The sequence below is a fragment of the Cuculus canorus genome, chromosome Z (genome assembly GCF_017976375.1).
Source record: "Cuculus canorus isolate bCucCan1 chromosome Z, bCucCan1.pri, whole genome shotgun sequence".
Lineage (NCBI taxonomy): Eukaryota > Metazoa > Chordata > Aves > Cuculiformes > Cuculidae > Cuculus > Cuculus canorus.
The window spans coordinates 26,249,102-26,272,904 of record NC_071441.1 but is presented as its reverse complement, the minus strand read 5'-3'; the positions used below and the strand labels follow the sequence as shown (position 1 = coordinate 26,272,904).

The 23,803-nt window shown below is 38.3% G+C and overlaps 1 protein-coding gene across 2 annotated transcripts; it reads right to left on the bottom strand.

Moving 5' to 3' along the window:
- Nucleotides 1-27: 27 nt before the first annotated feature.
- CARNMT1 (carnosine N-methyltransferase 1) lies at nt 28-22,704 on the bottom strand. Of its 2 annotated transcripts, none has more exons than XR_008447824.1 (8): nt 22,351-22,704; nt 19,170-19,365; nt 18,013-18,176; nt 10,044-10,184; nt 5,311-5,489; nt 3,639-3,748; nt 2,678-2,781; nt 28-2,399 (listed from the first exon to the last, which is right to left on the bottom strand). XR_008447824.1 is itself a non-coding variant. In XM_054054556.1 (8 exons), the coding sequence occupies exons 1-8, from the start codon at nt 22,632-22,634 to the stop codon at nt 2,283-2,285; spliced, it is 1,299 nt and encodes a 432-aa protein (XP_053910531.1). In that variant the 5' UTR covers nt 22,635-22,704; the 3' UTR covers nt 28-2,282. The 2 variants fall into 2 exon arrangements, 1 of the variants encoding a protein (XP_053910531.1); XM_054054556.1 differs by having other exon boundaries at nt 3,635-3,748.
- Between the last annotated feature and the right edge of the window lie 1,099 nt (nt 22,705-23,803).

The window sequence follows — 23,803 nt, the reverse complement described above, 5'->3', positions numbered from 1 at the left end:
TAGAAATGAAACACAAGCGAGGCGAGGTCACGCTACGAACTTTAATATCCAAGTAAAAGCAGGTCTGTTACAGCAACGAGGTCATGCAGAGACACAAAACCTCCCACTTCCACCCTCGTCGCTGATTATTTTATATTTTACATAAAAATAAATTACAGGACAGTTCAAGTTTGACAAACCCACCACGTGTTATTAAGTATTACACTGAAGATTATGCGGCATTCACAGCCGATACCACGTACGGTTTAACAGTGACCTAAATTAAACGGTCTTGGCTTCAGCAGATAAAACACAGTAAGCATTTTTACCGCTGTAAAGACAAATGTGATCACATTAAATCACATTAAGTATCCCCGTGCATAAAAATACAAGCAATGAATTTGAATAACTCAAATAGGACTGCAGGTAAAACACTAACTCATAACAGTTTATTCACAAGATTCTTCTGCTTCCAGCTCTTAATATGAATGTTCCAATTTAAAAGGACAACACTGGGGAAAACTGGTGTTTTCTAGATTAAAAATAGAAGCATGTAAATATATACCTGACCTAAAACATGTTCCAAGCCCGAAAAATGGTGCTTGTGACAAGGTGGGGTGGCAAAGAACAGAACTACCAGAACAAAGGGTATTGATACTGAAGCTCGAGTTCACCTGCCTATGTGTTAAAACACAAGAATACCACCTGTCCGCACTAGCTAGACTGGGTGAGAGGCAGAAATTGGGTAATATTAGAGATATATACACAACCCTGCAACGGAACACCCAGGATTCACTTAACGTCTTATTTCAAGCTTGAAAATCAAGTAAAATGCTACTCACATTCTTTCTATGGGGGCGGGGGGGAAACAGTGAAAGCAAAGAATCACAAAGTCCCTCAAAAAATAAAGAGTGAAATAAGGAAAATAACGCAATTTTTAAAACTATTTTTAGGTGTGTAAAGGCTTTTATTTTAATCTACTTGTTGCAATGGCAGTGTTTCATCTTTAAACACTTTTTTCTTGGAGCAGGGTAGGTAGAACTTTCACAGTTCATTTACGGTGCTAAATCTTTCAGGAGGAAGAGTTCAAATAAGACTAAGGAAAGGTCTGATTGAATGAGTCTGTGGACCAGAGCCTTTACTTTCAATGAGGATTCTAAGCAGAAAGAGGCACAGTACTGAAACATACCCAGGCGTGGGCTCTTGTATGCAGTGTTGACGCTAGAAGTTTGCATTTTCCCTCCTTGCAGACTTTCAATTTAGGAAAAAAAGCACAAATTTCTAGCTCTAATTGGAAAAATCCTAAAGCCAGTAACATATCTATTAAAGAAATGCGATTAGGACATGATGACCATGAAAAACAGGACTAAAAACAATAGTAAACAAAACAAGCTATTGTCCAGTGCCATTATGACCAAATGTGAAAAACCCCATGACTCCTTTTCACAATGTTTTTATATTTTTGGAAAGAGATAAAAATAGTACTTAAGGCAACCGTACATTAAGAAGACAAAACAGCTAATGTGACACCTCTCAGTGAAAGCATCTAAAGTATTTCAGTTTTAACACCAAGAAATTAATCAGAATTGATGTTATTCCTGAACTGAGGTTAACATACCACTCCCTTGTGACATGCTGCTTTTTCTTCACTCAGTACTCTGCTTTCACATAGTATTTTGAATTGCCTATAGATTCTGGTTTGATTAAATTGTTAACAGTGGTATAGTCAAAGATTAGAATTTGTATAATAATCTACTTCATTTCAGTTCTACAGAAAATGCTTTAACAGTTCTGATGGCTATTTTATCTATTAAGAATAACTTTATCACTTTCCAACCATTCAAATTTCATAAATTATGTACACATTTAGAAATACTTCTCTAAATGACACAGCTACTACAGTAAGCACCTCTATGCATTGCTAGTACCTTAAAGTAAAAATAAAAAGATCATTATGAATCTATGAAAAGTCAGGCAGCATATGCAGAGAATTAGCCTATTTATGGCAAACATTACACTTTATTCTCAAGAAAATGTTTTTGCTTTTATTTTTATTTTATTTTTAATGCATTCCAAAGCACAAAGACAGTGTATGTGAAGAATTCCTCCTCTGTTTTCACAAGTATATTACAAATAATGCATGGCATAGTACATGTCTGGATAGCAAGATATTAAGAAAATAGACACTATCTAAATCCTATTACGAATAAGAAGGCACCACTGATTTGAGGTTGTGTCCAGACATCACCCAGTCCTTTTTACTCTCATTTCTGCATTTCAAGCCAACATTTTTTTCTATCAACCTATTCAGACCACTTCTGTTCTGGTTTTCTCACCACAAACAACACACATTCATAGTAGTATTTCATCATGGAGAGTTCATTCACAGTGTAAGTTGACAGTACAGATTCTTTCTCCACCTGAAAACAAAGCAGTAGTTTTCAAATACCTTCTCTACAAGAATGTACAAGTTTCTCTAAACAAGCAGTTGCTGTATACTTAGCAGTTTTCAAAGCCCATCTACACACTTCTTAAAATGAAGAGGAAAGTAAATGATTTGCAACATACTTACAAACATTTAATTCTCTTAGATGTTATTAGTATATGGCATTATGTTGAACTAAATTTAAGGCAAATATTTATTCAAAGTAATTTGTCTGGTTTATACCAGAAACTGCAAACTACACCATCTTCTTACCTCTATATGGAATCCATATTGAAGTATGACATTTTTTATATCCTCGTAGCTTAATTCTATAGAAAGTTCATTTCCCAAATTTTCGAAGTGGTAAAGGAGGGGACCTGGAACACAAAGATACAATAAAAATTACTATCAAAACAAAACAAAAAAAAATGTAAAAATCAAAAGCAGATACTGAAAGTGCAAAGAATGCTCAAATCCAGACTCACGTGGATACAGACAGAAGAACATACTTCTATGACTCAATTATGAGTTTTATAACCAATTTCAGAATCAATGTAAAACAAAACCAAAACTAGTTTGATTCCTTATTCAACAATGAAGTCTCATGTCCTACCAGTGCTTTCTGTATGAAACAGAAGGCAGGACATCCTGTGGTCTACTCGAGAGCTCTGCTTCCATTCCCTGACTGGCAAGTACCGGTGTAGTGACTGACTAACCAGAGACCAGTTTCTACAACACAAAATGTTTAACTCCTGCATTTGTCTGCAATTTCTTCACTATGAAAGACAAATTAAGTATGTTTTCTTTATTCAAAGCATACACAAACCTTGTTCCCAAAAATTCTGCTTAGAAGCACAGTAGAAATTAAATAAGAAAAATAAAGCAAAAATGTATTTACATGGACAAGTTCTATTTTCTTAGGAAAAAAGTAAAAAAAAAATACAGGCTACAACATTTGTCAAATAACAAATTTTGATGCATGAAGGCAAAACCTGCCAAAAGGAAGATTTACTTGTCTATTAAAAAATCACATGGTATTGGCTTGATCATAACTAGCAAACGTGGACATATTCTTGAACATGAGAGATAATTTCCATGCCCTATACGTTTCTACTTCTGCAGCTTCCTGCAGATACACATTCATCCCGCGACTCTTTTTAAGTACCAGATGTTTGGTCACACAACAGGCATAAGCCAGGGCTAGCAGGAAGAGAGGTTGGTCACACTTGCCTACATTTATCCATATTCCTCCAGGCTTTAGTATTTTCCATATGGTATCAATGTAATCAATAACATTATGTGCTGTATCTATGAAAAAGCAAGTTGCTATGCAGTCCCATGCATCTGCGTAAAAAGAGGAAAGTATACAGAAATCAGTTTGTCAGAAATCCCATTTGTTTATATACTCAGTATTACTTTGAACAGTTGAAGGCTCTTAATTTTGTTAACAAGTAAATAAAATAATTTAATGTTAACAAGTTAGGGTTTTGTGTGACATATATGTGTGAGTGTATATACACACATACTTTGATAGTATACATGTTTATTACTTACGCATCTTACAAAATTGTTCATACAGGTTATATTATATAATGTAAAATGTAAATATTGTAACACATTTATATAAATGAAGGCCCAAGTGTGCTATTACACACCTCTCCTACGAACTTCACGATCACAACTATTCAAAACAACTTCAAAAATACCCAGTAATTTTGGACCTCTCTAGCTAATATCTAGAACAACGTAAGTCTGTACACTGAAGTGTACTTTCACAAACCACATATAAACTATTCAGTATCTGAGTATTTCTCCAGCTGTTTTTATTAGTTAACACAATGAGCAGGACCTTTTAAAGTCTATGTATTACAGCATGAGTCTCCTCATTTTTCTCTAAACATGCTTCCTTGAAATTGCAGAAGTTTTAACTGTCTTGTGTACAGAACTTAAAAGTCTCAATTCATGCCAGTATCAGATATTCTAATGTAAGACAGAACCTTCAAATTAAGTAACAGGAAGGCTCCTGCAAGAAAATATCCAGAAGTCTAGTTGCACAATAAATGGCAGATCAATAGCTATATAACCCTGGTTAAAAAGTGGCTATGTGTCTGACAGGGACAGAAAGGTGGAAACAGAAAATACATGTCTGAGATTGCAATCCAATACTGCGCAAGGAAACAACAGTGACTTCTAAATACACACTTATTAGAATACTATAATATTAGACTTCCTATAAAAGAACTGGGTAAGTGCTACCCTTAATCAAATTCTAAATATGTAATTGGTAGAGTAGGTACTCAATCAGATAGTCATCTACAAGTTAATTCAACATTAGTCTTAAAACATTTCTTCATAGCTGCATAGAGGATAGCAAAGCTAACATGGTATCACAAGAAAAAGTAAGTCTTTTTGGACCAGCAGGTCTCAGTCTTTGATAAATTATCACCCCTGCAATGTGCTTCCGAAATATTTACCATTGACAGCCAATAATTATAAGTCTACTACTACTGAAACAGTTTGCTTTGCTTTTAGAACAGGAAATCAAAAAAATCCCCTCATATTTCTGTTTTTTTCCCACTAAAGGAGAGAAGTGAGTAGTTACATTGTTTCCTTTGTCACCTTAATTTTCTACATCAAGTAAACCATAACACTACTGTGCTATCTTATTCTGAAAGAGAATTCTGCAACAAAGATTGGTCAGATAAGGAGATGTCTTTTTTTTTTTTAATAACGAGAAGAAGATAAAAGCTGATTTGGAGTAAGAAAATCTTACTACAATTAGCACACCTTTTGCTTAATGCTTGTAGATACAATTCCCTTCTATTCATAATCATTTAAAAAAATCATAAAAAAATACTCTTGGCGATACAGTTACATGGACAGACTAGAACTTTGCATTTACTCACTATGCTCGGAATAAATTTCTTGAAAATCCCCTGCTGTCATAGAGAAGTTTGAACCAGAAGGAAGACTGTGAGGATCAACATCAGGGAAATAAATTGGCCGTATCTGATCAGCAGATCTTCTGTTATTGCTAAACTGATGAATCCAGGGATAAAGCTTACATGAGTTAATTTCAGAGCATCTGGAAAATACAGAAGTCAGCATAACTCAGTGTCAACTAACTGCTTATCTGTTATCTAAACATGCAGGAGTCAAAAACTTTCACCGACATCCATTGTTTTGCTGATAAAGTTCTTGCAAAAGCTACATGTTTTCTAAAGGACTTTTATCTATTTCATAACACTTCAGACTACCCATCAATTTATGAACTTATAAAAAAAAAATTTGTTCTGACATAAAAATCATTACAACAAAATAACCAACTTTTATAATTTTTAAATTTTCTTTTCCCACTTCTTACCGTTTTCCCCAACTTAATTCTCCACTAAAAAGAAAATTAGTAACATCGGTTCCATTAATTTTATTGGAAACATTTTTTTTCCCATTCTAGACTTTTCTGTCTTTTCAGAAGCATAATCACAGGGAATTTGAAGCACAGCAGAACAAAAGCACTTTTCAGGTGCTAACTGAAACGATGCTTTTAGGTTTCAATAAATAAATAAATGCTATTTTGCAAAGCCTAGTGGATTTGCACTAGTTGTTATTTAAAGTTAGTATCATCTGGAGTGTTGCAATTATGCTAAGCAAACGAGTCTTTGTAAAAATTAGTGGGTGAACATGACCAACTAAGTCAACCATTATTTTTAAAAAGTGATAAAATATAGCATTAAGGTATAAGAAGTAGCTTTTCCCACAGTCTTATAAAATCAGTTTGTAATTAACAAATGAAGTAATTTTTCTTCAGAGACAGAGGACACATCTGTCCCGTAAAACATGTATCGGGAAACACTTCATAAACTGCAAGCAGTTTACCAGGTAATAGAGCGCACTCTTTTGACTGGTGGATAGAAAACATCTGTGGTAAAGTCTTCGAGGTAACATTTTTTAACCTCTTCACATCCTATCTATATTTGTTTTACCAGCACAGAAATAATAAAAAAACAAGCCGTAGTACCACACTCAGGAACTCTCTACCTATAATGAATAAATAAATATCAATCATATACATGCAGTTGGATAAAGCGAGGGAAAAAGCTCACATAACACTGGCATCATCTTCTTCAAGAAAGGCATTTCTCTTTTGTTAAAAACAAAGGAAAAAAGACCCAAACAAAACAAAAAAAGGCCAAAACCACCCCCAAAAATACTCCAAAAAATCCCCACTTTGGCCAACAAAATTTGTGTGTTAACCATTCTAGCACTCCTTATGTTCCCAGAGGATTTGTATACTTCTCAGAAGGTTTTCCTTTAATACTTTTCCCCAAAAGCAAAGTAAAGAAAATAAAAGATCTGAGTAAATTGGAGAGGAGTTTTTTTCTGACCTATAAAGAAACACACACCTTCCTGTATTTATTTCCCAGCACAAAGTATATTCATGTAGACTGTTGAACAGTTCCAAAAGGAATTCCCAATAAAAAAGACCAATTCCTCTTGAAAATCAACCTTGAAAATCTCCTTTTCCAGCTTCAGCAATTTATACTTCAGAACTAAGTACTGATTTCCTTTACAATTCTATTCTTCCAACAAAAGTGGCATGATGTAATCTATGTTATAAAAATCCAACGTCTTTAACTGGAGCAGGGCATTTGCTGTTCATCATTCATGTGAAAAGATGGTTCTGGAAAAGACTGGTAGGTCAAATTTTACCACTGATTTAAAGGTAAAATGTTTAACTCTCTTCATCCTATGGCATTCATGGACATGCAATATACAGAATTAAGCAGCCTTCTCAAAGCGTTAAGATTTATGTAAAATTACATTATTTCTAGAAAATAAAAATTAGTAGCCAATTATTAGCATAAATTCTAGTAGTATTAATTAAAGCTTTTCAAACTAAACCTACTCTGAACTGGGTACAAAATGACTTCCTATTACTTCAACTGAACCTTTTCAAATAATTGTAAGTGGGACTACTGCTACTGAAGGGCCGTTGGACTGCGACTACTGATCCCGTGCTCTCAATCTCCAGTCCCAGGAAACAGGGAGTCAGCAACAAGTGCTCCTGTTTCCTCCACATAAATACCACCCTAGTGTTGTTTCCCCTCCTGTCAGATGTCAAAGGAAGTAAGGTGTATCCTGAGGCTCTGGACTGCCTGAAAGTTTTGGTATCCTTTCCAGAGGCAGGAAAATAAGATTATGCTTTTCACAGTATTTGCTCTTTCAAAACAATTAAGAAATGAAGTCTCTGTTCATCACCCATGATCACCTCTGCCATCTGTAATTAAATCCACAACTCATGTTTACACTAGAAAAATACACCAATACACCATAGAAGAAAATACACCATAGAAGAAAAAGTATGATTTCCTATACAAAGACTGCAGCCTCCTTGGAGTCATCGTAGCTTAAGTACTCCAGGGTCACTTTATTTTCAAATCAGAGCTCGTCAGTGGAATAATGTACTCTAATTAATTTCAGATATTTGCAGAGACATAGTTAAGCCTCGATGCAACCTCTACATACCATGCTATGCAAATTATCCACAGCTACAAAAGTTTACCATTTAAGATAATTAAGGCTTTTTTACATGTGTAAAAAACAGCAGACACCATTTTGTATGCAAATAAGACTTAAGTCACTATACCACATCTAGAAGCCCAGTGTAGTAGCTGGGTTGGCACTCAAAATAGTACTTTGTCTTCCTAAAAATAAACTAAGGTCTGAGAAAGAGGGTATTTCCAAACTTTTAAGGAAGTTAGCAAAATCCTCATGCTTTTATCAAATGAAAAGAGAAATGAATTAAGACTGCAGTTAAAAACCAATTCAACAAAATCCTTCTTTCTTAGTACTCTTCCTTAACTGCTGTCTTCAGCTAATATTGATTATTACTGTTTCTTCCAGCTCCAGGAGGCAAACATGTCCATTTCTGAAGGCTAACTGGGAACAGTGACTTAAAGACTAAACTGAAAGATCCCAGCAGGCCCCAAAGCCTTAGTAGATACCCAAGCCCACAATTAGGTATGACAGAAAGGAATGTTTGGATTTCAGCTAAATTAACTGAAATTCAGCAGGTTAGCAGTGTTCTCTTCCACGCTAGCAATGAAACTTGCTCAACAGCTGAGCAACACTGAATTTTGCTGTCTAAGATCTAGCACTGTTAGTAAGTCTATTACATATTACACCTCTTTGCTAAATATTTTACATGAACTAAAAACACCACATAAGCGTTAGATGCTAAGAATGATTACTATCATAAGCTAAGCATGGATCCCCAGGAGAATTCCACAAATAAGCCAAAGACAAAAACCAGGTCATCAGAGGGAAGTAGTGGCGAGGTTAACTTTCAGATCTGAACCACTATATCAGCAAGCAGTGCACCCAAAGATGGGGTATTAATAATTTTATGCTGCTTTGAATAATCTCAAAAGTTCCAAAGAGCCTAAGAGCCAGCAGGGCTGTATAGCTGAGAAGAATATGACCTCTTTTCAGTAGCTGAAGGGCTGAATCAGCTCAACTGTAAAAGACTGAATCAGCTCCACTGTAATATGCAATCCCACCACCACATGAGTAATTTAAGAATACTGCAAGAAAAAGAACAAATAAACCTCTAGCAAATATCTGTTTTCATCACACTGACCATTTTAAGCAGACACGCTGCAGCTATAATAAAGTGTTTGCCCCTTGATGTTTTTAAACAGTAAGCTGTAACGGATTTAAGAGCATCACAGTCCATTGTGAACTATGAACTCTATGAACAAAGCTCAAAACCGTGATAATACTACAGAATACAAGCCAAAAGTTTAAGTATTTTATCAGCAAAGGTCTATTAGATCAGGCTGAAGAATAAACAGGCAAATTCCGTCTCTCTAAACTTGGCACCAACTCCCCCAAAACACAAAGCACAACCCCAGACCACTTTCATACTTGCCCAACCTTTGTGTCTTCCTTCCCATCCTTCTCCTTAATAGAATGTTAATATTTGCTGCCTTGTTTCCTCTCTAGTAAGTTCATTATGAAACCAGTAATTTCCAATGCAATTGACAGAATACCAGATACAGAAAGGTCACTCTAGGTTAAAGTTATAAAGTGAAATTTGCTACATTCAAATTTACTACCTCAGAGTAATTGTAGACTTATGAACTATATTATTTTAGCCACTTGCTTAAGTGCTTATGTATGCTCCAGTGGTTGTTTCTCATGTTGAAACAGTGCCTAAAATTTTATTAGGGAACTTCACACTTTAACAGGTCTCCTTTGTTACTGATCACCACCACTATGTACCATGAACATATTAACTAGTCCATATTTTACACCAGTGAGATAGGTGTGCAATTCAGAAACAGATGTGAAATAAATCATAAAGCCTAGTCATGATTACGCAGAAAATCTGTAGTACAATGTAGAGATTTTAAGTCTTATAACTTCGAAGACACTCTTCCAACTATAATTTTAATGACTCTAATACAATGCTTCCTCCCACATTTATCCCACTGTCTTTTTTTCATTAAAACATTCTAAAAAGTGGTAATATATGTCCTGTGTTAAGACTTACAAATCTTTTGAGTTTTATTTAGTCAGGCTTTTCTGATTTTGCCTCCCTCGGTTTCAACCAGCAAGTAAAACATAAGCTCTGTACCTGTTGAGTACAAAGTTAGAAGAAAAGAGCATAAAGAGGCTCCATTCATTTCCTTGGCAAGCATAACCGAGCATAGCTATTTCCCACGCCAATCTACCTAGCCCAGCACCAGGTACCAGGATATTAACTTTGGAGAAATCCCTGCAACAGAACAAAAATAATAGTTAAGTCTTTATCTGATAACTTTTAACAAAACTTACAGAGGTCCAGTCAAACATTTTTTTCTCCCGTATACTTAAGATATTATTATTTATTGTATGACCTTACTTTTTAAATGCAAACTGAGCTAGCTCTGATCAGATTGGTTAACTGTACAGTCAAGAGAACATATACAACCTTCATTCAGAAAACAGAGCATGATTACATAACAATTTTTTTCCCTGAAAACTTTTACAGTCAGCAAGATAAAAATCTCTTCACTAAATTCAACAGAAAATATTATCATATCGCACCATTTATTTTTCTATAAGGCCCACTGGTAACTAGTAAATATCCTAGAAATCTTGGTCACATCACATAAAAAATAAAAAAGTATTTTGACATCAGAAAAACACACCAAAGAAAACTTCCATAAGCTGATGAGCAATTTGGATTGTAAAATCCTTAAAGCAGTTACTTTTCGCAGCAGCTGTGGGTATTGCATATGCCATTCACTGATTTCACTGAAACACATTAAGTAGCATAAGATTTCCTAAATCTAAGTACATCGCAGCTCTCTAACCTTTCACTTCCCATAGCTAGGCATCAGGTTGAAGACAACCAGAAGACATCCAGCAGTGTGTATTTCCTGAGATCTCTCCCAATTTTCTCTTCTTCCAGGCAGAAAAGGCAATATATGCATATATTAACCATCAGACTTGCATCACAATGCAGTCAAATCTTTACTCATAAACCAAAACACACTCCCACACCACACTGAAAAGATCCTTAAAGTAAAAAGAAATAATTTTGCAGTTTCTGGTCATGAACTGGAATTTCATTGCAGTGCACATCATCTTGAAGGACAAAACAAATGTTCCAATTTATATGTAACTAAATGAACGACAATAAAATTAGCACTTCCAAACCTACAATGAAAAAAAGAAAATGCAAAGCCTTTTACTACATAAAAATTCAGGATGCCAAAAAGGATTCAAGAGTTAGCATGCTGCATAAGCATGAAGATGAGTGAAGGAATTCTGTACATTCTGAAATAGTAAGAAGTCCTGAAAACTATTACCTAAAAAGAAAAGAAAGCACTATTCTTTTCTAAAGGCCACGCAAACTAACAAAGCACCTTTAACATGCCTTTTGGTTTGTGGCTAAATTAGTGAAGCCTCTCAAATGGGAAACCAAAGTTCTTCTCATTCCTGATTTTCATTTCCATTCAATTATACTTTCACATTGTTTTTAGACTAACAAGAAGCAGAAAACCAAGACTTTTGCTATTACTTTAGAGCACTCCTGTGAAGCAATGCTTCTCCTTACCTCTCTTCTACAAGGAAAACCAGAAGAAAGCTAGTCAGGAAATCCTACTGAAAAAAAGAAAGATTAGTTCAGGAGAAAACTACTTGCTCAAGATGAAATTTTTGAAAATAAGGACCCAGAAAGGGGTAGGAGGAAGCAAATCCACTTTCTAGAAGAAGCTAGAAAAACCTCAACCTTACAGCTTTTTCTCTTTGTAATCACACACTGTTATTCTAGATGCATTTCTAACCTAATTAATTTCTTAATTTCCTTGCAATTCTTTATTTATTTAGATTAGCTCTACACAGATTTTTACATCCCCATGTGGACACTTCTACAGGGAGTGGGTTGAAAAGCCTTACACCACCTCCAGGATTCTCATATATTGATTAGAAAGGACAATTTTCTTAAACACAAGCTAATAGCTAACAGCTATGCAAGTGAAATCACATTTTGAAATCTGCACCTTTATACATTCTAAAACAAGATAAAGCCTCTAATATGGAAGTGAGTTGATTTTAAATTATTAGTAATCATCTTTTTTTTTTTTCCCAATATAAAGCTTTTGTATCTCTGAACTTATTGGCCTAATTCTTTCTTAGAAAGTAGTTGATTCTTAACTACATTTTGCTTTGCACCTTGATTAAGTATCCAGAGGGTTGTGGTGAATGATTAAATCCGGTTGGCAGCTGGTCACAAGTGGTGTTCCCCAGGGCTCAGGGTTGGGGCCAGTTCTGTTTAATACCTTTATTAATGATCTGGAGAAGAGGATCAAGTGCACCCTCAGTAAATTTGCAGATGACACCACGTTGGATAGGAGTGTTGGATTTGCTTGAGGGCAAGGCTCTACAGAGGGATCTGGACAAGCTGGATCAATAGGCTGAGGCTGACTGTACGAGGTTTAACAAGGCTTAGTGTCAGCTGCACCTGGATCACAGCAACCCCATGCAGCACGACAGGCTTGGGGAAGCAAGGCTAGAAAGCAGCTCAGCAGAAAAGGGCAGCAGCCAGCTGAATATGCCAGCAGTTTGCCCAGATGGCCAAGAAGGCCAACAGCACCCTGACTTGTATCACAGTGTGGCCGACAGGACCAGGGAAGTGATTGTCACCCTGAACTCAGCATTGGCGAGGCCGCACCTCAAATCCTGTATTCAATTTTCAGCCTCTGCTATGGTTTGAGTTAAAATAGGATCCGTTTCGGACTCTAACTCAGTTGCTCTAAGTTATCTTCATTCTCTGAAAGCAAACTCCATGGTGTTTGGACAGAAGTGATAACACAGGGCACTGGTATGCAGAAAGGCCAATGCTTATACTTATCCCTATAGTAACCAAGGCCATCCTCAAGCTCGCAAAAAAGGGCCACACCTGCAAGGACGGGCAGCCAGGGCAGTTGACCCTAAATTGACCAGAGTATTTCATGCCATATACATCACATTCAGTATAAACTGAGAGATCTCGAGGGTCTTGTCCTCTTCTGCAATGACTGATGTCCAGTGAGGACATTGTCTGTCTGCTGCTCCTGATCGCAGATCTGTGCATTTCTGAAATCCAGTTCCTGAGTCCAGCTCCCTCCTAGCCGTGGACCCATTCCCTTGTGTGTGCCCTACAGTATTTAGTGGTGATGTATAGCATCAAGGCGCGGGGCTATGTGTATATATATTACTACTATAATAATAATATTAATGAAAATAATTTCATTAAAACTGTAGTATTACTTTCCAACCAGCAAGCCTTTTTCTTCTGGACTTCTGAAGGTCTTCTCCAACCTATATGATTCCATGATTCAAAGGGATGTGGCAAACTTACTGCGTAACAGTTAGTGACTGTTGATAGGTGTCCAGAAAAAGAAAAATGCTCATACACCTTTGCTTCTCAAGACTTAAAAGGAATTGATAATGACAAACCACTGACAAATTTCAGAAAAATTAAAGTGCAAAAACAGTGCTAGTGGTAGCGCTCCAATCCACTATATGAAGGTATTTTTTAAATCACTATAACAAGTAAAAATTTTTAATTGCACAGAAATTTTTAATGGCTACAGAAGATAATTTAGGAGGCTAGAAAAACCTCCTTTCCATTGCAGCCGTAGCAAAGACAATGAACAAAAATCCAAAACTCTGATAACTGGTAATAACCCAACCGTTATCCACAGTGAAACTAGCCTTGAACTAGCCAGCAGCAGCAGCAACATTTCCATGGCAACAGACTCAGCACTGGTTAGGAACATAAATAGCTATCCAACAAGTACCCGTTAAAAACTGTAGAGCAATAGGTAAGAAACCATTGGCTTATTAACCGGACTGGTGTGGGGAGAAGAGGCTGTGCAAAGAGCAGGGAAAAGGGCTGCATGGTACTGTTTGACTCAACTGCAGCAGTCTCTTGAGAAGATAGTGAAGAAATATCAGAAACAACTACAACTTGTCGTGCCATTACTGCATTTTGCAGTGTGATATATTTGCAACTCCTAAACATTTAATGACATTAAGTTTAATTTGGTAAGTTCTTTGAGGTAAGAACTACACATGATAAAAATAGAAGTTTCTTATTTTATGCCTATGGTGCTTTAAAAAAAAAAATTATGATGCTGAAGGGGTAGAATGACTTCAGCAAAAGAGAAAATACTGTGTTTGATCAAACACAAAGCTTATTTTCATACACTAAATACTGCAGTTCAGTGTTATCTAATCATAAGGGCTACAAAGATGATCGGAGGGCTGGAGCACCTTCCCTATGAGGACAGGCTGAGAGAGTTTGGCTTATTCAGCCTAGAGAAGATAAGGCTCAGAGGAGATCTTCCAGCGACCTTCCAGTACCTGAAGGGGGCCTACAGGAAAGCTGGGGAGGGACTATTCACAAAGACTTGTGGTGATAGGACTATGGGGGAACGGGTACAAACTGGAGAGGAGCAGATTTAGACTAGACATTAGGAAGAATTTCTTCACCATGAGAGTGGTGAGACACTGGAACAGGTTACCCAGGGGAAGCTGTGGCTGCCACATCCCTGGAGGTGTTCAAGACCAGTTTGGATGGGGCCCTGGACAGCCTGATTTAGTGGGATGTCCCTGCCCATGGCAGGGGGGTTGGAACTACATGATCTCTGAGATCCCTTCCAACCCTAACTATTCTCTGATTCTATGATTCTATGATAAGAAGTTTCAAGAAATATGTGGCACATACACAGAAGATTGGTATAAACATCAGTACAGAATCCCACTGTGGAACTCCTTTACTGATATCTTCTCTCTGTAACATTTGTAATTTAAGATAGTAAACAAATCCAATTCTCAGTATAGTATTTTTCATTATTCTACTGTAATCATATATTCAAAAATTTTTTTTTTATTATTTTATTTGAAAAGTAGCTGTCTTTGAAAGTAACCTAGAAGAATAATTATTTGAAGAGCAGTTCTCTTCCAAACTTAACAGCTGAGGTCTATATACTTTGTGTAAAGAACTGCCAAGTCTTCAGTGCACTGCAATAACACTGAAGACTGCACTTAAATCCTACAATTAAAGCAAAGTTTAGTCTAAGTACAACTTCTGATGAGATTAAAAACCCAGCAAGGACAGATATATTTGATATTAATTTAAACAAAATTTGTACAAAGCAGGTATTTTATCATCATTATAAATGTGACTGAAAACATGCAAGAAGTGTAACCAATCTCAGGCTTAGGTTTTTCAAATAAAAAGGAAACTAGGCAATGGTGACTTCTTTTGGGCTGCCCCGCCAGTACCTTGGAAAATGCAATCAATCACTCGATTTAAGTTTCAAGTTAAGGTGGTTCCAGAGGCCAAGTTAATGAATAAAAGAAAACTTTCAAGAAGTTACCTAAGTTTGCTGTTCTTGGCCATGGAATGATAATTAACTAAAAAGTTAAATATTTCTTTGCTTTCTTTTGGATAAGAAGTTTAAAATCTTTACCCTTTTTATTTTGTGAATGTAACAGTAGAAGTGAAGGAAAATCAAGACAACAAAAGAAAAAGGGAATTAGAAAAAAAACCAGATGTGCTTACTTAGATTTTCAACTTAATGTTTCCCCCCAAAATACTTCAACAAACATATTCCACCCAGAAACAAAAACAGGCCTCTGTTTTACTATTTCCTCCTACAGAAAGCAGTGATGATGGTTCATTCAGATCCAAGAAACTCAAGAAATTTAAATGGCTTCATCAAAAGGTAAATAATATTATATAATTCCAACACGAGTAATGCAGGAAATGAGTTCTTACAGAACTCAAACACACAATCTGTTAGTAGTATCAACAGTAAGAAGAAAGAGGGAGTTATTTCTGAAGAGGAACGGAAGGAGGAAACAGCTTTTACCATTTTATTTTTGGATGTCAGTCTTGTTAGAAGATTGGACTGAAACACAAGATAAAAGCAGTGCATACTCATAAGATTGTTCTAAGTTACAGGTTGCATCTCTTCTCTTGCCCAGACGAGCAAGCATATAAAGAACTTAACTTCTTTTCTTGTTCTCTGCAGACCAACTGAGCCAACACAGAGCAGTCTTACAAAGAAGAGCAATAACAGAGCATATGTGTGCATAGTGCAAAAGATACTTGAATAGTTTCCAAAATATAAACTCCTTTTTCACATTATTCCAATGCATGGAGTCAATAGCGCTAACAAATAACATTAACTGGAAACTGAATGTACAATTCCACTGAAGCCATTAAAAAGTTAAAGGTGACTTGTACTGATACTTTAAAATTTTAAGTATTTATTTCTCCATCTTTTTCAAACCAAAATATATCTAGACAAAGCAGTTTTCAACAGTTAGTACCAAAACTACACTTTTTCTCTAGCACTTTCATTTCACCATGTCAGTAGACTTCGGCACTCTGTAAAACAAAAGGGAACTCTAAAGCTGGGCTCTGAGGTTCCACCTACAGGCTGTTTTCCTGCATTAGTGCCCACAGCCAGGCCTCTCCAGAGGAAATGGACATATTTTATAAATAAAAAAGTTTCATTTAACAAACTCAGATTTGTAGTAGAGATGTTTGATTTATACAGTGATGTTTTGAGATTTCTGTAGAGACAAAAAAACCCTCACTAGTATTTCAGAGCCACAACAGGGACAGAAGCACTGTCGCATTAGCTGCGTCTGACAAGAAGAACAAACAGAATTCCTAGCGAAGAAGCACAAAGCTACAAACTTCAAATTCACCCCATCTGTTACCACATGTTGCTTTCTAATACCAGCTGGAAGTTTTAAAATGGAATTCACTGATGATAAATGCCAAAGTCAAGACTCTCCAACTTCAGTCATGTATCTCTTAAGATTTGACATTGTTACCTCTCCCATAACCACAGTGCTTTAAAAGCTAGCATACAGAGAAAAAGGTGAACTGTTACCTTGAAGATTACAATGATTACTTTAAAGATTAACTGTGACTTTTCCTATGGATCTGCACGAGAGGTACATCAGTAACCTGTCATATTTAATTTTTACCTTCCATAAGGCACTATTAGCATGAAAAACATTGCAGAAGGTTCACCTTCAGGTAAAACATTTTTAGTGGTGCATCCACTTTGAGATAAGTTAGCCCAACGCAAAAGAAAAACAAATCAACAACATCCACTCTATATTCTGCTACCACTATCACTCTTTCCTAATGAAAATTAAAAGATGGCTAGTGGCAAGTATTTTCAAATTGGTGCATTATTAACAATTACTGAGAAAGAAGAAAACCCACAGTAACACAGCTGTATCAAACCCAAGTATTGACCTTTGACATTTTTAAGTTCAAATTTCACAGATTCTCCCATTATAAGACTGTTAAAGTTTAAACTGAAATGTACTTTATATGATATAGACTGGGCTGACTAAATGGCAGAACCATTAAGTATGGAACTCTTACAGCAATGGTGCCTTCCGAGATTCTACCAGTATACTCCAACTCAAGTTACCTAAATGTACCTACTGCTATTTCGGTGGTGTTAACAGGCCAATATAGGTACAAAACCACCCTCACACATGCAGCAAAGCTTTTGTAACAATTGTCTGTAACCACGGCTAGAACTAAGAATAGGCAGGGTAAATTCTTAGTGCAACAGAACTCCGTTACAGGTTACAAGCCCTTCCCCTCTTCTTCCTTCCACCATGAAGGGCAATAGTCATACTTGCTGCTGTCAAAAGGGACCTTCCCTCTATCTGCAGCACGTGAACTCTGAGAATCCGCTAACCTGCAAACTTTACCTTGCCAAGCACAAGGGCATTAACTTCACAACCTTCTGAGGTCACTTACTTGAAAAGCTAATAGGTATCCTGTTACATCAAGCTGCAGAAAAAAACATTTCTGGTTTACCTGGTATTCCTTTTGATGTTTATGATTATGCTTTTTTCCAACAACTTGTACAAGAAATAAAAACTTTCTTAATTAAAAAAATAAATTCCACTGCATTCATAGCAATTCTATATTTTTACATCCAAGCTTTTCATTATTCCATAACAACTTTGTTAGAACTGTCCAACAGTGCATGCCCACATAAAAATAAGTCTTAAAACACTGTTACCATCTTTCTTTCGGGAAGTTCTTTACAATTTCACTAATGATTGGCTGGTAGCAGGAATCTCTCTCAGGCTTTCCCTCTTCACTCCAGTCTCTCACAAATTGTTTCAAAGTGGATTTTAATTTATCCATGTCAAATGTTGAAGCTGGTGTAATCTTCCCTCTTCCCTGATTAAAGTGGGGAGAAAAAAAAAAGTTATTGGAAAATGTATCACACATCTTTAGTCTTGCAAAAAGAAAGTAAACTATAAACAGACAAAAGCCACTCCAGAAGAGCTGCTGGGATGTTTAGCTGACAAAGCACTCGCCTTTCACTCCTGGGACCAGGTCTCAAATCCAACCTAGAACCCTTGACAAACTGACTTTGCTGGTATCAGTCTGGCACTCAAGAGTCCCAGTTCCACATAAAAAATACAACACATAATATGGTATAGCAGAACACAACTGGTAGTCCTTATTCAAGAAAGGAGAAGGGCTTAGTTTGTACAGAGGCTGAACTGCTTACCCGAAGAAGAGGATCCCTTTAGATACTGATGAGGCAACACTGAGCAGCTCACATCAGAGCTGCCCTATAGTGTACCTCGACTACAGTTACCAAAAAAGACTTCAGTTTCCATCTCTGTCAGTCTTAATTCTGAGTGCATTTTTTTTTAATAGAGATGCCACACTGAAAAAGCAGGTAAGCAGTGAAGAAGTTTTTACAGATAAGAACATTAAGAATACTTGGCCTAGCTAAAATTGTAACCAATTTAGAATGCCATAACATATAATAACCTACAGTAAGATGAACAATACCATTTTCGCTGTGCACAGTTAACTGAAAGGAAATCACTTAAAAATGTAACTAGGGTAGAACTGGTGCTCTGGAGTGAAAAACTGTTCTTTCCAAGAAGTGATTACTGTCATTTACCAGATTCACAATTAGTTTTCTTAAGTGTAACTACAAAGAGTAGCAACAAATAGGTTTATTAAAAAACAACTTTACAAGATGTGAGAGACCAGAATGAGGAAATGCAAGCAAACAGGAAGTAAGAAAGGGGAAAATAAATAAGACAAGTGGAAAGAAGAGTGTAGGCCTAAGGGTCTGAAAAACAATTGTAGAAAGTCCTAAAGTGTACAGAATTGAATTTTAAGAGTATGAGAAAGTCCATTTTAACATACGTCTTCTCCATATTCTTTATTTTCAAACATATGAGCGCAGTCATTCACAATAGTCTGTAGCATCTGTTGATTATGATCAATGCACTTCCGAATCTTGTCAAGGTGAGGAAGGAATTGAGGAAGAAGACTCTGTTGGTTAGCTGGGAGAGATTTAAACTGTCTCTCTGTTCTGTTCACTCGTTCATGCATATTCGTTCTAAAAAGCAAAAAGTTTAAGGTCTTTAGACATTTTTAAGCAATACACACAATAAATAATTCATTCTAAGCTACTTTAATTACAATTATTTATTTATTTTGACACAAAAAGTGATCAGACTTTGTTGTTCCATTCTAAAGAACATGTTTTCAATATTTTTTTTAGGCAAAACCTTTAAGCTCTAGTTCTACATTACCACTCTTTTTAAAATGTTGCAGGTTTAGAGAATCATTGTTTTCTTTTTGCCATTTCATCATCAACCATTCATTTCTAGCACTGACGATCTTACCTTAATACATGGATCTACAACATTTAACGAACAAGCCATCAAACCCAACAAAACTAATCAGATTGTTCCAAAACCTGATTTAAATTTTGAATGAATAGCTCAATGCTGTGGTAAATTTTGGCTACAGAAATAACAAGATGTGGAGTTGGAATAGGGATCCTCAAAATCAATCGCTTCTGAAAGAACTGTCAAAGTCACAGGTAGACTAGACCAGACTATACTGGTGTTCTTGCAGCCACACTAAGATATTAAGCTACCTTCTTTTAACAATACATTTCCCTCAGACACGAACACCATGAATTTGGTCACATAACTGACCCAAGCTATAACTAACTTCCACTTGTCCAAATTAAAAGTTTCACAAAAAAAGGTGAATCCACTCCAAGAGAAAAAAGTCTATTTTATTTCCTCTTCTCTCTCCTCGCCTTGTTCTGTCACTCACTAGACCTTCTACAAAGCTCATTTAACTTGCTAACCCTGAAGAAATATGTATAGATTTTGCTAGCTGTCATTTCTGTCATATTAGCAAGTCAAGTTGATTGACCATAGTCAAAAGGACTCTACAGGGGTCATAAAGCCCTTACAAAGAGTGTTGTCCTATTTGGCAGCAGTGAACTATTTCAGCAGGTCAAGTCATACTGCAGTTTCTCAAACACTTGTGTCAGCACAGAGTCAAAAACTAGCCATTGGACAGAGTAAGGTGCAATTGCTGCTATTATAGTTGTAACCTCAGTCTGGAAATTTGACCAGTTAATATTATCATCATTACATATGTGCTACTGAGAAGGGCACACTCATTGTAACAGCTACACTGGTTTAAAATTATAGTTCAGAACGAAAAACACAGAAGGGACAATGAAAAAAATAGATTATCCTCTGTATAAAGAATATCATCTTAGCTTAATGTCATCTTCTTGAAAGTATTGACACAAAAAATTTTGAATTATAATCCTCCATTCTTCCATGTTGAATTGCAACCTCCCAGGAGAAAGAATTCACTGAACTACACAGAAAGAACTACGTAAGTCCATACGTCTCCAGAGCAAATTTGATCTGGACTCTTCTGACAATGTATGACTTCCTTACATACACAGATGTTCATAATTAAATTATTTTTAACTACCAAGATAAGCAACTTCACTTAAATTCGTGGTTATTTCTTCAAGATGCAGGAATTCAATGCAATTTATGCACTGGAAATTTCAGACATATCCTTTTGCTATGTGTTTACGAAAACTGAAGTACTCAAAAGCAACTTAGTCATAGTTGGGCATGAGGCTGAGAAAGATGTTACCAGCTTCTAAGGCCTAAGGATACAATTACATCACTGATGTAAGTAAATTGCACTTGGCTCCTGCACTAATAGTAATAACTAACACAGAGCGTTTGGTTCAGTTTGGAAGAGACATCGAACCATCATCTAGACCAACCCAGCACTAAAACAGTAGTCTTGTGAAACAAACAAAAAAACACCACAAGACATGGAAGCAGTAAACCGAAGAAATACTCTAAATACCATATCACCCCCTCCTTCCATAAAGCTCACTGCCCTGTAAAAATTGTGCTTGTTACACAAACAAAACCAGTCCAGCATACAATGATGATTCACATGATAGGAGTTCGGTAACAGATTATACAAATATACACCATAGATACATGCCAAAACTGTTTCCCAAGCCTAGAGTAACAAAAGACAGTTTACCAAAATACTGTAGAGAACTGGACTTTTTCAGCCAGTCACTGTGAGGGCAATTTGAAAAACTTTTTCTCTCCTCTTCCATTCAACTGACTTAGAGACAAGGTCAGGTCCCACCCCTCACCCTTTATCTAATTCCCATGGAGCCATCAAGCTCTTTTTTGGATCAACAGACTAATAGAAAACTATAAAGCTTTAAGAAACTGGCAATCATTAGCCCTATGAACAGGTCTTACTCCTTGTGCAAACTAACATGTCTTTAAAAAAATTTCCCCAATGATCAAAACACTGTCAGAGCTATGATTGTTTCACAGAATCATAGAATCACTAGGTTGGAAAAAACCTCTGAGATCATCAAGTCCAACCATTCCTATCTGCCACTAAGCCATGTCCCTGAGCACCTCGTCTATCTGTCCTTTAAATACCTCCAGGAAAGTTGAATCCACCACCTCCCTGGGCAGCCAGTGCCAGTGCCCAATAAACCCTTTCTGTGAAAAATTTCTTTCTACTATCCAGTCTGAACCTCCCCTGGCAGAGCTTCAGGCCATTCCCCCTTGTCCTGTCCTCTGTCACTTGGGAGAAGAGGCCAGCTCCCTCCTCTCCACAGCCTCCTTTCAGGTAGTTGTAGAGAGCAATAAGGTCTCCCCTCAGCCTCCTCTTCTCCAGGCTAAACAACCCCAGCTCTCTTAGCCACTCCTCATAAGACTTATTCTCCAGCCCCCTCACCAGCTTCATTGCTCTTCTCTGGACACGCTCCAGAGCCTCAACATCCTTCTTAGAGCGAGGGGCCCAGAGCTGAACACAGGATTCGAGGTCCGGCCTCACTTTACAGGGCCTTAAACCATTTTATCGCCTAAAACGGGACCTTTCACACCCTTTTCAAACGCGCGGCACTGAAAGGGTTCGATTTTTTAGCATTTTCACGGTTCCCAGCTGGCCGGTAGCCGGTGCGGGGCGCGGCCAGAGGGCGCGGCGAGGGCGGCGAGGCAGGCCCCGTTACCCGTAGTATCGGAAGGCGTTGATGATCCTTCGGAAATGCTCCCGCTCCAGGCGCTCCTCCTCCGGCTCCTCCGCCCCGCCCGCCGCCACCGGCGCCCTCGGTTCTCGCGGCTGCCGCCTCCGCCGCTCCTCGCTCAGCGCCGCCGCCCGCTCGGCCTCGCCGCTCTCTCCGGGCCACTCCTCGTGGCCCCGCCGCAGCCCCCTGCGCATCGCCTTGGCCGGCGGGTCCTTCTCGCCCGGGGGCGGCGGCTGCGCTTTGCGGGTCACGGCGCACGCGGCCAGCATCCCCGCTAGCAGCCGGCCCTGACGATCGCGCCCGTCGCGCGCGCGCTCTGCCCACCACCACTTCCGGCGCGGGGCGGAGGGAGGCGGGGCGGGGCGGGGCGAGGACCGGAGCCCAGGCGCGCCCTCTGCTGGGTGGAAAGTGGCCGCATGGCCGAGCCCAAATCGTGGTCGTAAACGCAGCGAAATCCAACTGAGGCCGGACACAAGTGGTGTCCCCCCAGGGCTCAGTGCTCGGTCCAGTCCTGCTCAATATCTTTATCAACGACGTGGAAGATGGGGTCGAGTGCACCCTTAGCAAGTTTGCAGATGGCACTAAACTAGGAGGAAGTGTTGATCTGCTGGAGGGTAGGGAGGCTCTGCAGAGAGATCTGAACAGGCTGGATAGATGGGCTGAGACCAATGGGATGAGGCTTAACAAGACCAAATGCCGGGTCCTGCACTTGGGACACAACAACCCTATCAGAGAATCACAGAATCACAAGGTTGGAAAGGACCCACTGGATCACCGAGTCCAACCATTCCTAACACTCCCTAAACCATGTCCCTCAGCACTTCATCCACCCGTTCCTTAAACACCTCCAGAGAAGGTGACTCAACCACCTCCCTGGGCAGCCTGTTCCAGTACCCAATGACTCTTTCTGTGAAGAATTTTTTTCTGATATCCAACCTGAACCTCCCCTGGCGGAGCTTGAGGCCATTCCCTCTTGTCCTGTCCCCTGTCACAGGGCGAAGAGGCCAGCTCCCTCCTCTACACAACCTCCTTTCAGGTAGTTGTAGAGAGTAATAAGGTCTCCCCTCAGCCTCCTCTTCTCCAGGCTAAACAACCCCAGCTCTCTCAGCCGCTACTCGTACGACTTGTTCTCCAGCCCCCTCACCAGCTTCGTTGCTCTTCTCTGGACACGCTCCAGAGGCTCAACATCCTTCTTGTGGTGAGGGGCCCAGAACTGAACACAGTATTCGAGGTGCGGTCTCACCAGTGCCGAGTACAGAGGGAGAATAACCTCCCTGGACCTGCTGGTGACCCCATTTCTGATACAAGCCAAGATGCCGTTGGCCTTCTTGGCCACCAGGGCACACTGCTGGCTCATGTTCAGTTGGCTGTCAACCAGCACCCCCAGGTCCTTCTCTTCCGTGCAGCTCTCCAGCCACTCTTCCCCCAGTCTGTAGCA

Bases quoted from the DNA above. Each gene is read 5' to 3' on its own strand.
- CARNMT1 (XM_054054556.1), bottom strand. From the start codon at position 22,634: ATGCTGGCCGCGTGCGCCGTGACCCGCAAAGCGCAGCCGCCGCCCCCG. The intron at 18,177-19,169 runs GTATGTTAAAAT...CACTTTAATCAG, and splicing joins ATAAAGAATATGGAGAAGAC to GGAAGAGGGAAGATTACACC. The intron at 10,185-18,012 runs GTAACAGTGTTT...GTTCTGTTGCAG, and splicing joins AACTTCCCGAAAGAAAGATG to GGATTTCTCCAAAGTTAATA.